General features: G+C 35.7%; 2 protein-coding genes across 2 annotated transcripts; both read left to right on the top strand.

Annotated features, from left to right (window-relative positions):
• The first annotated feature begins 217 nt into the window (after positions 1-217).
• LOC111393496 (vacuolar fusion protein MON1 homolog) lies at positions 218-11,028 on the top strand. The gene is made up of 14 exons (XM_023019043.1): positions 218-923; positions 3,199-3,278; positions 3,445-3,516; positions 3,609-3,648; positions 3,885-3,986; positions 4,153-4,274; positions 5,181-5,313; positions 5,444-5,535; positions 6,606-6,687; positions 7,188-7,252; positions 7,448-7,750; positions 7,860-7,951; positions 9,123-9,187; positions 10,732-11,028. The coding sequence occupies exons 1-14, from the start codon at positions 396-398 to the stop codon at positions 10,825-10,827; spliced, it is 1,872 nt and encodes a 623-aa protein (XP_022874811.1). The 5' UTR covers positions 218-395; the 3' UTR covers positions 10,828-11,028.
• A 1,151-nt stretch (positions 11,029-12,179) lies between these two features.
• LOC111392983 (double-stranded RNA-binding protein 2) lies at positions 12,180-15,323 on the top strand. Its single transcript, XM_023018392.1, has 4 exons — positions 12,180-12,698; positions 14,059-14,278; positions 14,741-14,869; positions 14,983-15,323. The coding sequence occupies exons 1-4, from the start codon at positions 12,453-12,455 to the stop codon at positions 15,321-15,323; spliced, it is 936 nt and encodes a 311-aa protein (XP_022874160.1). The 5' UTR covers positions 12,180-12,452.
• The last annotated feature ends 826 nt before the right edge of the window (positions 15,324-16,149 follow it).

A 16,149-nucleotide genomic window follows, 5' to 3' on the forward strand; every position in this document is an offset into this window, starting at 1 on the left:
GGATACGTGTCCTCTCGTAGTTGACTAAGTGCAAATTTTCCTGTGCAGCATGAAGATGTAACTAGATAATATCATTTTCAAACACATATTTTAATATTTATTTATTCACAGCTATTACTTTTTTATTATAAATTCTTACAAAGGATTCTTTGTCCGGTAAAATAAAAAAAAAGGTAATCAAAATGAAACTTGCATGAAATTGTCAAAGGGCCCAACATATCCAAGTGGATAATCCGGCCCGTTTCTGCATCGTACCGTTGCAGGCGTGCACCACCACCTACCGGTCAGGGTCAAATTTCAGTCATTTAGACATACACGGTCGTCTTCTAGTTTGTGTATTTTCTGTCTGGTTGGTGCGGACCACTCTATCGATTTTCTCCTAGCTAATTCAAACAATGGCCTCAGATTCAAATTCTTCTTCCTTTGACAGCGAAGTTCACAGCCCTAATTCGAACCAGGACCTAAATCCGGATTCAATTGATCAGTCACTCGACGCCATAGAAAATCGTTTGGTCTCAATTTCAATGTCGTCTCACCCCGAAATGGAGCCATTTGATCAGGAAGAAGAGCAGCCAGAGCCCATGGAACAGCTCACGACCACGATTGGACTGATGAATGGAGAAATTGGAGAAGAAGTGGTAGTAGATGAGATTAAAGAAGAGGAGCAGGCTAAGAGTAGTTTGAAGGCGGTAGCTTCAAAGGTAATTGAAGCAAGTTCAGTGTGGAGGAATAATTCGGTGGAAGAAGCAACGAGTCCCAGTAGTAGTGGATACGCGGGTGAGGGAGGGAGTAGTGGCGATGCAGCCAGTGTGGGTGATGAAATTAAGGGTGATGAAATTAAGGATGATGATGCCGAGGTCCGGAGTTATGGAGTTTTACGGTCTCGAGGACAGTGGACTCGCGGAAAACGCAACCTAGATGAGGTTAGCTGAAAAAAACATTCAAAACTAATACTTTTTCCCATTCCCCTTTTCATTTTCTCGAATGCATAATTTGATGAATGAGTTTTAGTACATGGAAAATGGTATGCCTTGGTGGACGTGTGGTCATCGAGTGCAGTAAAAGAATCGTAGTTCTTACAATTCTTTGAGTCCAATCAAAATAAGTATATTACACATTAGAGAGAACTATTTCGATCTCTTTGTTGTTTAATGCGGCCTATATGAGATTGTCTGAATCATTGTTCTCAACCTCTGCGTGCATAGCCATCGACAAACTTGTAGCTGCTATTGTAACAGGGCTTGATGACTAAAAGATCACACATGAAATTATATATTTCTTGGTAAAATTGATTTTCAATGGCTGATTAATAATGTCTTCCCTGATGTCTAATATATGAGCTAGTTGGTTGTACATTGGTGGCAATCTTTTTATTATCTTTATTGTCAGCAGAGTGGCTTGTTATATTAGATTCATTGTAGTGTTTGCATCGATTTGCTTAATCCCTTCCAAGGTGAAATCTTATTTTCTTCTTTCCTTCAGCCCTCTCCTGTCCTTTCTCTTGATTCTGATTTTAAGCTAATATTTCAGATCTGTCTTTTCTTTGATTAATAAATAATATAACAACTCTTATACAATCTGACCACCCTTCAATGGGAACTTCCAGCTTGCAGCAGTAGGAAACGACCCCATTCACAAACTATTGTTCCCATTACCATTCCCACTCCGGTACAGAATTGAGTTTTGGCCCAAAAACCCTTTATCATCAACTGCTGCCAAAATATCTATCTTTTACTATACATTCTCGCAACTAAACTAAAGTCGAACTGAATTAAACTCTCCTACATCAAATTATAGGGTGCAATCTTGTTTCAGAATTTGGATTAATTGAAATGATGTTCTTGCCACTAAACCTAAAGTCGAACTGAATTAATCTCTCCTACGTCAAATTATAGGGCACGAGCTTGTTTTGGAATTTGGATTATTCGAAATGATGTCTATTCGCTCTCTTCAAAATTCAAAGACCGCACAAGACATATTTATTTTTGAATTTCTAGGTCATCCACAATTGATTATGTATAGCTCAAAACCTGTCTATCTTATGCTAAATTTCTGCAGCACTTTCCATACTATACTTCTTTTAACACTTCAATCTCCAACCTATGTTTCTTGGAATTACTCTCCTCAAGCTTTCATAAATCAGTGCCTGTAGTACCCAATGAAGGTTTCCCATAGCAGTACTATACACCATTCTCTAATTCTTCAAAAACGAAAAGCAGAACCCTGAATGAAACAAGTAATTTTATCAACTAACTTCTGTTGCTAATTTGAGAAAAGAAGTTTTTTTGTCAACGTGTCATTGTCCAAACTAATCATTTGGAGCTCTTCACGGAAATTAACAGGTTGATTATAGTGTGGATTTTAGACCATGTGCCATTTCTTACTTTTATGGTGAACATTCCTCTTGGCCTCTCGGAGCTAAGTCCGTTCAGAAAATGAATGGAAGTTTAGCAGGGAAATTTGGGTTTGGAGTTGATGGTTGGATTTTGATGGGTAGAGATACCTATGGGGTTTGGAGAAGACCTATTATTGGCAGTAAGAGTTTTATTCTATTTAAAATTGCAGGATATAGCAACCTCCCTACTACAAGATGAGAAAACTGATCCATAAAATTTGGGGTTTTGGGGAAATGACCAACTGCGGTTGGGTTTTGAGAAGTTGGTTTGATAACTTTGAGAAAGAGATGAAATGGGACAAGAGGATGGTTCAGGGTTTTAGAGTAAGAGGGTTTTTGGTTCTGCATTTTGGTTGCTTAGTTATGGTTAAGGTCAATTTTGTCTTTTAATATGAAGTTAACATTCATACAGTCATTGGAGACTGAGCACCAATTTATAGAAATTTGACACGAGTAACGTTACGAAACAAAGGTTGGATAAAATTGCAAAAATGTGTAAAAGTTGAGGAGGATGGCCATTATTTAGCCTTTATTTTAACTACTCTAATTGCCTATTTATTTTTGAACCAATTCAGAGATTATTTGTTGCACTCCTTTATAGGGTCAGTTCTTGTTTTGGGGGTATCATGAACAATATTTCCGTTTTCTGCTTGAGCAAAATCCATTATTGATAAATGCTAGATTTTCTAAGCTTTATTGACAACAGTTAAGATCACAAGAATTAACTAATGTTAGGTATATGTATATGCTGGTCCATGATACCTGCTCTGTCCTAAATTGATTGACTATTTAATAAAATGCAGGATGATGCTTCAATTTCATGGAGAAAAAGGAAGAAACACTTCTTTATATTGAGTCACTCTGGGAAACCCATATATTCTAGGTATGCATTACTGGTTTCTTGAAATTTTTGCATTTCAGCAAAATCAATTTCCATTTTTTCCTGTATTGAAAGGTGATGATTCACTGTATCTGTTCAATTCCAGCATTTGATTATGACTTTCATTTATTGATCGTAATTTTTGTTTGGTTTTGCAATTGAGTTAAAGATATGGGGATGAACACAAGCTAGCTGGGTTCTCTGCAACTTTGCAAGCCATCATTTCCTTTGTGGAAAATGGGTACATTGCTCTTACAGCTCTTTTCTTATCATCTCATATTACCCTTTTTCTATCAGCTTGTATAGTGGTTTTCCTCGTTGCTTCCTTTTCAGGGGCGATCGGGTTAAATTTGTAAGAGCAGGAAAGCACCAGGTTAGTTTATCTTCTGATCTTTGTAGTTTCTTATTTGTGTTGAGTGGCATCATACCTCTTCTTTTAACATTAAATAGTTCACTACTTTGAAAAAAAACTTTTGTAGAGCTGGTAAATGTTAAACTATTTTAAATAGGAAGCTTCTATAAAGTTCAGTACCATACTTATAAAGGACTTTTGGCTTGTATTTCGGTGCGACATCATATTTTTTCAGATATGTGAGGTTTGAATTTCAGGTAGTGTTTCTTGTCAAGGGACCAATTTACTTAGTTTGCATTAGCTGCACAGAAGAGCCTTATGAGTCACTAAGGGGACAATTGGAGCTCCTTTATGGTCAGGTAGCTTACTACCTTTTTTATTTTTTTAATATAGATTTTCTAGGTGGGTAATGCATCCATGTAATATCACAGGCTCTTAGCCTTTTTTTTCATGCCTATTTAATTTGATGAGATTCACTTCTGATGGATGTGTTAACTTATTTATTTAGCTTTGATTTAAATGCAGATGATACTTATCCTCACAAAGTCTATAAATAGATATTTTGAGAAGAGTCCCAGATTTGATATGACACATTTACTTGGAGGAACAAACGTTGTCTTCTCCTCTCTCATCCATTCTTTCAGTTGGTACATCTTTATTCTCTTTAGACTGTTAATCTAGAGTCAATAAAAGCGATATTAACAAAACCTTGTCAGCTGTTCCAATTACTCCAAATAGCTTCTCTCTCTCTCTCTCTCTCCCCCCTGCATGCATTTTGGGCAAATCGTATTAGGTTTTAGAGCTAGCAAACTGTGGGCTACAAGAAAAACTTTTTTTGATGGACGCTAATAATCAATTCTAGAAAGTGAGTACTTCTTAGTCTCTGGACTATGACTGTAGGAGGAACCTCACTGCGTTAACTAGTAAAATTCTTACTTCTTCGTTTCTACATATTTTCCTTTTCCTTGATCATATGTAATGGTACAATATGTCCATCTAGCTAGTTTACTAATCATATTACTACTTTTGCTGAAATTCCCAATCTGATCAAGAGATTCTAATATCTGAAACCATATGTCCAACGGTGTTCTCCCTCCATGCTTTTTTCATTAACTGGCTTTAATTTTGAAGAATTCGACTATTATTAAACATTTTGCATGGAAGGTTGTGCAGCCAATGTGCTCCTTATCAATTGCGATAGTTTTCTTCCTCCTTGTTATGTCTATCATCACTTGTCTTGTCACTTCTATAAACCAGAAGGAAGAATAGAGCTACCAACATTATTCAGATTTTTATAAATTATTATGTAGTGGACTATCTAATTTCTGCTTAAAATTTGTATTACTTACCAATTGAGTTTAAGTTAGCTTTTTAGCTTAATAACTGGAACCATCTTGCTGATTTTGATGTCAATTGTTTGATTGTGAGTTCATATGGTTGCCTTTTGAGACCAAATGTGATGTTCCTTATCTGTCAGTTATGTATTTATGTTTATGTAGTTCTTTTAACTCTCTGTAATTTACAACTAAGATTTAGTTACATCTCTTTTGTAGGAATCCAGCCACTTTTCTCCACGCATATACCTGTCTTCCCCTTGCTCATGCAACAAGGCAAGCAGCAGGTTTGATCTTGCAAGATATAGCTGATTCAGGGGTCTTATTTGCAATATTAATGTGTAGACATAAGGTCATCCTTCTAATCCTGAAGTTCTTGTTTTACTTTATTTTGTCAGTCACAAGAACTCCTTTACAAGTGTAATTAACCAAGTTGTTAGTGGTTTCCAGTCAAAACGTCATCAGTTGAAATTCAAATGCAGGTAATCAGTCTTTTTAGTGCACAAAAGGCATCTGTTCATCCTGACGATGTGCTATTACTCTCCAATTTTGTTATGTCCACTGAATCTTTTAGGCAAGTTCAGCTAACTTTTGCATTCTCTTTCATATTTCCTCCTTCAACCTCTCTGAAATTGTGGAAATCAAGATTTGGTTGAGATCATTATATCATAATCAAATGTACAAGTACATAAATGCACTCAAACAAACATATATATATGGTCACAAGACATGTTTCTATGGTGTTTGCCTGCCACCTTGGGTGTTTTGCTGGATGACTTTAAATACTCAGTTATGATTTTTTCCTCAGATATGGAACTAGCGATTCAAAAATGATCTGCAAAGAAAATGTTATTTGTAATCTGTTGTTTAATAATGTCTTGGCAGCTTTATTACTGTTATTCCATACTTTTACCAAACTTTACTATGAATTAACTTTGAATTAAATTGCTAGTTGAACTTAAATAGATATGAGGCTCTTAAATGCATGTTATCGTAAAAGAGACTCTTGCTATTGTTACTAGATAATGTGTGCAATCTTACTTTTTGAAGTCGAGAATTGAATATTGACCAACTGAATTAAGGAATTGAATATTGAATGCACAACTAGAAAATAGACAGAGAGAGAATTTGGAGGGAAACTTCAAAGTCAATTCAATTTAATATTCAGAAGTCTCTATAATTCGAAAACCTACTCCAGTTTATTCTTAAGATCCCTAATAAAAGATGGAGCATTACCTAACTATGAAATGCAATTACCCGAATTTAACCTAGTGAGTATTGAAAAGAAATAAAGAAAATCAATCAAAATAATTTTCAGAAATATTTCTTATTCTTTTGCCTGAAGTGATGTCTAGTTCATGAGAAGTCTTCAGTTATATCCATAAGACTCTCCATCAAGTATTTTTTGTTTCTATGCCCGACACTATTTTTTCCTTCTAATAAACATGATGCACGGAGCTTCAGGTTGTCAATCACATTAGCATATATTAATAGTTATAAATATATGCTAATAAATTCTGTGGAAGTTCATGGTGAATATCACATAATAATTAGCCCTTTTGAACTGAAGCTGATTTTTCCGAGTGAGATTATTATTACTGTTTGTTGGAGGCTTTTATCTTTCTTTCTTTTTGTTTCAAGCAGGACATCTGAGTCTTTCTCACCAATTTGCTTACCAAGATATAATCCCATGGCGTTTCTGTATGCTTATGTGCATTATTTTGATGTAAGTAAACAAAAATACAAAAACAGCTTCAGTTATTTAGCACGTTTGAATGACTATTCTCTCCTGGTTTTGAGATTATACGGAACCTGAATTTTGAGTACTCTAAATACTTTAGATGTTGATACTGTGATGGGTGGAAATGTATGAAAATAAACTAAGAGAGATTGAAAAACCTCTACACACAAGTAAACAAATACGTCCAAGAAATACAGTTATCACATACAGGGCTAGGGAACTCAACACTTAATGATATCCCTTGTAGAGATGCAGTTTGCATGAATTTTACTAATTCATTAGATTCGTCATCATTAGTCAAAGTTTCTTGGTAGATAATTGTTGTGGAATACCAGTTTACAAATAATTCCTTTTCCCAAGATTCATCTTCCCATGGCTAGATTAAGACACTAATGTGAGAAGTTTGACATCAGTTACTTGAAAGCTAGTAAATAAGGGAGTCGTGCCTACTTATCAACAAATGATATAAAAATTTTGGATGACAGGTTGATACGTACCTGTTGTTGCTTACTACAAGTTCAGATGCCTTTTTTCATCTGAAGGACTGCAGGTAAAAATGTTCATGTGATCTGCTAATGTTTCAGAAATTCATGATTCAATGGCTCTCCAATTTGTTTTGCAATAATTTTTGCATGTGTTTGGAGTTAAAATTTCTTATCCACGGGGCCCACCGGATGGCTTGTTGGATTTATTACTATAGTCATTCCACTCTTTGATAAACGCAAAACTCTGGTATATCTTGTAGGATTCGTATTGAATCGGTACTTTTAAAGTCAAATGTACTAAGTGAAGTTCAAAGATCCATGCTAGATGGTGGCCTGCATGTTGAGGATTTGTCTATGGAACCTGCTTCTATTATGGGAACCATGTCTTCGCATATAGGTCAATCAGGGCCCACAACTGATTCTCTGGGAAGGATGAGGGAAGCATTAGTTGGGACTGGTGGTCCTGCTGGGCTTTGGCATTTTATATATCGCAGTATTAATCTTGACCAATATGTGTCATCTGAATTTTCATCACCAATCAACAGCTTGAGACAGCAAAAAATGTAACAAGACTCATACTGTTAATTTTCTAGAAATATTGCATTATCATCAGAAAGGGTTTTTCTGGACAGTTTCACAACTAGGCTGCACAATTTTTGTCTTGTTTTGCAGATTATATAGGGCTTACCAGAAACTTTTTTCATCCATGCACGATCAAGGAAATGGACCTCATAAAACTCAGTTTAGAAGGGATGAAAATTATGGTATATGTTTCTCAATAGCCTAGTGCTTTGTTTTGGTGATTTTAAATGTTCTTTTGTTTTTTAGAATGATAGCGTTCAGCTAGAATTCCTGGTAGACCTAGTTATTTACATTGTTACATGATAAATGAATGATTAATTTGATAACACTTTCTTCACGCGAAACGGTCACTAACATGTTTCAAGCTGTTGGAAGCTCCTAGATTGACCCTGTTTTGGCATAGCACTTTTACATAATATATGGCAATGAATAGTTTTGCTTAGGGAGACTCCACTACTCAATAATTTTGTTTAGTATTTGAAGAGCTGCACAACCAGAACCATAAGCCTCATTCCAGGATAGAAAACAGCATATAGTAACACCAACATGACATGATTCCCATCTTTCTAAATTGGCAGTGATGGTCTCTGTTGACAAAATGATTTCTTGATCAAAAGGCGAACTTTCTAATGAAAAGTTCCATCCTTAGTTTGATGGAATTTTTTTCCCCTTTTTCATGTTCAAGGAAGGGATTTTAGCAAATGGATTTTGTGGTTACATGCTGTGGTGGTTTGGGTTGGGTAAAATCCATTGGTCTTCATTTTGAAAAATTGCTTCAGTCAGAGAGGTCGCAGTGGTGGTAACTATATCCAGTTTATGGTAGTTTGAGGTTGACAATATGTGGGCATTGAGGTGGCGGTAATGGTGACTCCATATTTTTGTTAGGACGAGTGACATCAAGTGAAGTAGCTATGGCTGTAATGAGAGAAAAAGGCTGAGGGAAGATAGAAATACAATCATGTTACCAATGACTCCATATTTTTGGTTAGGACGAGTGATGTCAAGTGAAACAGCTATGGCTGTAATGAGAGAGAAAGCCTGAGGGAAGAGAAATAAAATGTTTATTGCACGGGGTTTTGAGAGACAAATGATTTTATAATGGACTATAGTGTCTTTAATAAAGGATAGATCCCAAAATTTTAGAAAAGGGTGTGTTACTTGTTGGCAATCCAAACAGGAAATGTGACTAAAGGGTTCGATCATGGACAAGCATAATTTTTCTTTTTTAATTGAATTTTCGTCCCTTTTTTTTTTTTGTTGATAACTGTTTGCAGTGGTTTAGTTTGTCAAATTTGATAATTTATTTTGTAACTCCTGGTTGTGAAGTTTCTAACCAATCCATTGACATTACAGTTCTACTCTGCTGGGTCACAGAAGAATTTGAGCTATATGCAGCGTTTGACCCCCTTGCAGAAAAGGTATGATAATATCACACTACGAACTTCGGTGGACTGGGTTTGAAATTGCAGTTCTCTTTCCAGGGATGTTTTTGATAGTCAGATTATATATCTAGAATTAAATCGGACAAATCCTGATGCATTTTGATATGTCTAGATTAAAAAATATGATTCGTACCATCTTAGCTTGTACATTTAGCTATATGGGTCCAACAACTATATTTTTTCAATTATGGTGCATAATAGCTTATCTTACTGCAGCAGCAGAAACTTTTACAACTTCGAAACGTTATTTCGCCCTACCTTACCTCTAGATTTGTATTTAGAGAAAAATTTATCGCATCTTTTGCCTTCAAGCCATGGCTTATCATGTGCTGTTTATTTGAGACCCTGGGAGCATTGTGTATTTAAAAAAGAATTAACCGATAAGTGAGCTGGTAGTGTTTTGACTAATTTGTCATAGCTAGGTAATGGATGAGAATTGATAGTCGGTCATCTGAAGGTTTAGTTGTATCTTCTGTTCAAATATGAATTTCTAGATCAAGTAAATTTTCTAAAACATAGAGCTCATTTGGAAGAATTGGAAGTAGGGCTGGGCATGGGTCACGTCCGTTGTTTGTCCGTTGTTTATCCAACCCAACATAGTATGTTTGAACTAAAATCAAACAAATCCAACCCAACCCAACCCACTCAAACTAAACTAATCAAGCTTGGGTTGGCAAGCCCAATTCAAGTTGAATTTGATTATTTTTTGTTAAATTTGGACTACTTTTAAAAGTTTAAAATCACTCGAAAATCTTTGTTATTTTTAACTTATGCTAGAGATTCTATCTGAAAAATAATATATAAATAAGTTTGAAACCATGTAGCATTTTCTTTTTACAGTTTTTTTGGGATTTATTTATTTCATTATCACGTCATTAATTTTTAGTTTATCGTCAAATTATTTTGCATTTGTACATACTATTCATGCCCGTCAGCCTATCAGCCTATGTAAAAAAAGGGACTTTTGTACATTCTATAAGTCCTCTTTATCTTTACTATTGTGTCTATTTAGGTTTTTCCATTTTAAGTATTAATTTTTTAATTCATTGGGTTGGTTTGATTCGTCAACCAAATTCAATTCAATTGAATCGATTTTTTGCACGGTCCTAATGGGAATGTAGAAAGCACATTAGCTCTGCTCTTTTGAAATTTTGATAATATTGCCTGAAATAGATTGTTATACGAGCTCATAGCATTCAAGTCAGGCGTTATTTTCTTCTTATTTTCACCCGTCAGCCCAGGGAGCAAAGATTAAAAATGTTGAAAGGAGAATATTTGGTTCAACTCAGATTTTTTCTTTTCGTTGTTTCAATTCTGCTGCCGATGAAGGAAGGGTAGAAAATAATGTGATAGGAGAAGATTGTCTCTGAACTTGGAATTCTCGTGCAACTTATACACAAAACTATCAAGCGTTATATCTTAAGTGAACTTGTAAAGGCAGAACGATCCAGAAAGTGGTTATTTTAGTTAAATACATTATTGTCATTCCGACTTATGATAAATTGCACTGCACCTTGCAGGGTTTGGCAATAAAGACATGTAATCGAATTTGTCGATGGGTGAAAGCTGTGGAAAATGACATTTTCTTGTTTGGAGGAAGCCCCTTTTCATGGTGATTCTTCCAAATACTCCCAACTCTTTTATTTGTATGAATAGATAAGATATACTCATTTCCCTTTAATAAAAACATGGCCTAAGTTTTTGATAGGCTCCAGTTTTTGTGTAGTCTCATAGATGTACACACCAATATTGGTATCACCTGTTGTAACTTTAATTTTCAGATCAGTTTTATGAGAGTTCTTCTATCAGTTTAAGACTTATTCAAAATTTCCTATTGAAATCTGGTGGGGGTAATTTGGGGAATTGGTGAGTCAAAGCAGAGATGATTAAAGTTGTTCCCCACTATGACAGTAAGATTGACTATTAAAAACCGCGTAAATAATCACACTAATGCTAAAGATACACATATTAATGAATGATTTCGTCATTATGAATCATGTAGTGGACACAAAAGAATGTTATGCAGTAAATATTGAAAATTTACCCTACTATGGTTCACACCAAGACATAATTTAGTGCAGTAAACTATGTCATCATATTTATAATTACAGTTGTGACTTAGTTGTAGTGATTTATTGCCAAAGTTGATACATAAACTGTTGGCCGAAAAAAGTATTAGAAGACATGAAGAGTAAAATCAATAGGTGCCTCCATTAAAGTTTATATCAATAGTAAAATCAGAAAGAAGAGAGACAAATTGCTAATAAGGTGGTGTTCAATACTTCAATGTAAAGGAAGCTACTAAGGTAAGCCTAGCGCGACTCTTGAGTTTCTATTGGGACGACCAGTATAAAAATATTACGTTCACGGTGGTTTGGGGAAAAAAAATTATAGTAGGTTTTAATAAAAGTTGGTGAAATATGTGATTATACAAGTTATGAATGTCATAAAATGTATCGTAAAAAATGAGTTTGTAGAAAAATGAACTTTAAAAAATAGGGGTTAAAAGCCTAACATATTACGGTCGAATAATTTTAATAAAATAAAATAAAATAACGACAACTAAGGGTCGTGACATATTACGAACGGTTACCTAAATTGTTCATAATTTTTTCTTTATGATTTGTCATCGAGTGAAATGAGTCATTGATCCCCTCGCAAAAGTTGAATGTCACTTCCACTAGACTAGACTAGACTCAAAAAATAATTAAATTTTTTTCTTTTTCTTTTGTATCCAAATAACAAAAGAACAAGAAACTATTTTGAATTTTTCTTCTTTGTATCTAAATCAAGATGGGATTGACTCGACTCGACTTCGCTCTCCTATATTTCCTCTTTTAATTTTCTTTCTCTCGGACTAAAGACCCTCAGATTCTTCATTCACACTGAGCTATATGAACTTTTTATTTTTAATTGATATATCTTATCACTGTTAATCTTTAAATAAAATAATCTACGTAGTAAAATTTTGAAAATGAAGGAGAAGAGAGAGAGTATAGATTACAGGATACAAAGAATCTCATTCATTTCCATGCACATTAACGTCCGGTAGAGTTGACTCCCCATTTCATAATCATTATTAAAACCCACCATAAAGAAAAAGTTCCCCCACTACCCACCTCCACCATTGCCTCCGCAACAAATCTCTTCTTTCTCCGTCTAGCAATATCACCATTTCTTACTCCGACCCGGATCCGCTCCAACTTCGCAGAAGGAATCATATAAAGAAAAAGGGGGTGAGATGTATAAGAACCAGCTGCAGGAGCTGGCGCAGAGAAGCTGCTTCAACCTGCCATCGTATACGTGCATAAGGGAGGGTCCGGACCACGCGCCGCGATTCAAGGCCATCGTTAACTTCAACGGAGAGGCCTTTGAGAGTCCCAACTACTGCTCCACCCTCCGCCAGGCCGAGCACTCCGCCGCCGAGGCAGCGCTAAACTCCCTCTCCTCCAGCGGTCCCTCCCACTCACTCGCCGCCCGCATTCTCGTACGTTTCATCTCTTCGTTTATTTTCATTTCTGGGTTAGTAAAAAATGGACGTGATTCAATTTTCCCATTTCTGCTAATGTGCGCCTTCCCGGTATTAGATTTAAATGCATTTTCATTTCTTGCTCACGTTGTTGCCTTGGAAAAACCGGGTCCGCTAACGTGCGCCGTACTCTTCACGGGGAATGCTAACTTGCGCCTATCCGTGTCGATGAGTACGGTCCGTTTATTAACTCACCGGTCAAGCTGGTGGCCTTTGTCTCTTATGTTGTGAAATTACTAACAAGTCCATTCCCTGTTTCTGGGGGTGTAGTTAATGATATTAATACAGTCAATTCAATAAAGGAAGACTTGGTGAAGTTTCAATGAACCAATGTGAGAGGGACCATAATTAATTAATCTTTACCTTTCATTAACAGCTGTTTATTGCTGTTGCTTCATCATTTGGATTAATGGGAATGGGGTGTTTTAGTACATTTCACAACGAAGATCCAAATCTTGAACACGGGAAAATACTTCGAGGGGCATTTTGTCATTTCATCGATTGAGAATAATTATGATTAAATGTAGGTTGGACCGTTCAAAGTTTGGCATACAAAGAGTAGATAGAAATTTGGGATTTTGTAATATTGAAGTGATAGATGATGAAGACCTCATTAGGTGAATTTAGCTGACTAATGATTAATTTACACTTATAATTATAAATAAATGTGTTGAAATAAGTATCAATACGTTGAAAATGCAGAGAGTGTGTACCTAATTATCATTATGTAAGTGAAATTCGGAGTTTGGCACGTGTGGGGGAAGTGTTTTCAGATTGTACAAATTGATTATAATTGGTTTTCTGATTTTTTGTTTTTTTTTTTGTTTTTTATGGTTTATGATAGAGATGGACAATTGAAATTGTTGACTTTGGTACTAATTTTTAATGCTATTTTAGAGATGAAGTTATGTATGAAAAGAGTTAAGATTTTGAATGGAGATGTTGGGTAATTTTCCTCATGCACATGTGGGAAATGAATTTGGAATTTTGTACAATTTATTGCCATGTCTCCCTCAATTTAATGTGCTTCTTTAAAGCAAGGTGCAAAATCCATGTGCCTGTCCACTTCTCTAAACCAACCATTATGATAATTCCAAGCAAGAAACTTAAGACGTGTTTGTTATACGGTATTGGACGATACTGCACTGTACATACAATGAACAGGTAATGTGCAAAATGTGTCATGAAGTTAAAAACGGGTTATCTTCGCAATGTAGTCCATTCATAGTGAAGCTAGTAGATAATGTTGAACGACCTTATTTAAAATTGAAGTTATCAGCGTGACATATTGACTAATTTGTCATTTTCGTGGGTTTAGGATGAAACGGGAGTTTATAAAAACCTCTTACAGGAGATTGCACAAAGAGTTGGATCTCCTTTGCCTCAGTACACAACTTATAAATCCGGTTCAGGACACCTACCTGTCTTTACAGGAACAGTTCTACTGGCTGGAATCACATTTACAGGAGAACCTGCAAAGAACAAGAAGCAAGCTGAGAAGAACGCCGCACTCGCTGCTTGGTTATCATTGAAACAATGTGAGTCCATTCTTAACTTTTTCCACCCAACTACTGGAGTATCTTATGCATATTCTTTGGAGTATTGGATAGGAGTCAACAATATAATGAACATGGTTTTAAAAACTTTGACAAGTAGATTTATGTGGCATTTCTCATTGTTAATTAGCTGCTTTTGGGGGTTTGATCGTCGTTTTCACCCAACTTAGTCAATGGAATGCCACCATTTCTCATTCCTAAACTTTAATATCACCTTCCACGCCTGTGTCTCTCTTGAATAATTAGTTTATTTCTTCCTGCATTTCTAATATAAACCCATTTCTTTATTAATAAATGAAAACAATTCAGAGCGTGAATACATCAAAAAAACCTTTCTTAGTGCATCGTGATGCTTTCCTTTTCAATCCATTGAATGCCGTCTCTGTTCTTATTCTTGTTTGAAGTTTGAGAATTTTACTAGTAAGCTTTATTTTTACTTGTCAGTGGCACAGCAAGATGCTAATTCTTCAGCAGAGCAAGAAAATAACGATGAGCAGGAGCAGATAAGAATAGCAAGGGCCTTACTGAACTATCGTGCAAAGGAAAAAATGGAAATGGCTNAAACAGACATTCGTTTATCGCAAACGATAGTCATATTCCATTGTCACACCAGCTACCATTATCGCAGCCCCCCTCTCCAGAAGTTCAGACAGTACACACTCCTAGGTTCCCTGATGTTGGGGCAGCACCTTACCTCCCTGTTAGACAATGTAGGGCACCTTATCAAGGGATTGCTCCAGCGGTTACTATAAGAAATTCGGTGCCAGTCTTCTCTGCACCACCACGTCCACCACCTTCACATCCGATTCAGCGCCAACCTATTCGAGTATCCCCACCCGTTTGTGTCAGGCAGGTAGTTCCTGTTTTTGCTGCTGCGTCTGTGCATAAAGAAATCCCACCACCACCTCCGACAACTTGTGCACCTCCAAATAAAAGGCCACTTGAGGCTGAGGAAACTGTGAAGAATTGCACGGATGGTGTTGATGAATCTACTGCAGTGAAGTGCTTGGAACAACTCAAGATATGATATTCTCTCCAGAAATCTCGTGTTACATTTTTGTGTTATGTTGGCATGCTTTCTATTGTCCTACTACTCAAATATACTAGTGTCCGTCTCCCTCTGTTGCCTCATTTGTCTGTATGCATCTTCTTTGTGCTTAGAATTGTTGCAGGTGAACTCTTTTTTCTCTACCATAATATTTTGTGGATTTAATGCAGATGAACTGAGGTATCAAATAGATTATGAATATCACCACCCTTATTCTTCATTCAATTCATATTTCCTAGGTAGAAAAATAGTAGATAAAACCTTGTCTTTCTTATTCATTCGATTATTCTTAAATTACAACCAACCATACAAGCACCAAAACGTTATCTTTCGCTTGGCTTTTTCAAGAATATTTATTATATTGATATTTAAGAAGTCTCTCGGGAGCAGTCACTACCCCAATATTATCCCAGCAGATTGCATATATGATTGAACTCCCTCAAGATTCAATAGCAATTTCTCAAGACAATGATCTCTTCGCAAGCTACTATGTCCTTGAATCTATTGACCTCCAAAAAGCATCAACAAATTCAAGCCAGTCAAAATAACTGTATGAAATATTTCAAGTTTCGAAGTGACTCTGAATTGATTATACATCTTTAGTTGATTTTGCCCCAGTTAAAAATAAGAAAAAAAATTGAATTTACGTGTATTATTATTTTATTGAAGAATGTGTGGTAGAAAATAAGATAGAAAAAAATGTATTTGAAAATAATGGGACCAAACAAGGGCATAATGAATTTTTGGGAATAACGTATTTTAGAATAATGATTTTTTTTGAAGATTTTGTGGTTTAAAAAAAAAA

The sequence above is a fragment of the Olea europaea genome, chromosome 4 (assembly GCF_002742605.1).
Source record: "Olea europaea var. sylvestris chromosome 4, O_europaea_v1, whole genome shotgun sequence".
Taxonomy (NCBI): domain Eukaryota; kingdom Viridiplantae; phylum Streptophyta; class Magnoliopsida; order Lamiales; family Oleaceae; genus Olea; species Olea europaea.

Coding starts and splice junctions, on each gene's coding strand:
- LOC111393496 (XM_023019043.1), top strand. CDS start 396: ATGGCCTCAGATTCAAATTCTTCTTCCTTTGACAGCGAAGTTCACAGC. Junction 6,688..7,187: donor CTTATGTGCATTATTTTGAT/GTAAGTAAACAA, acceptor TTTGGATGACAG/GTTGATACGTACCTGTTGTT. Junction 7,253..7,447: donor TTTCATCTGAAGGACTGCAG/GTAAAAATGTTC, acceptor TATATCTTGTAG/GATTCGTATTGAATCGGTAC.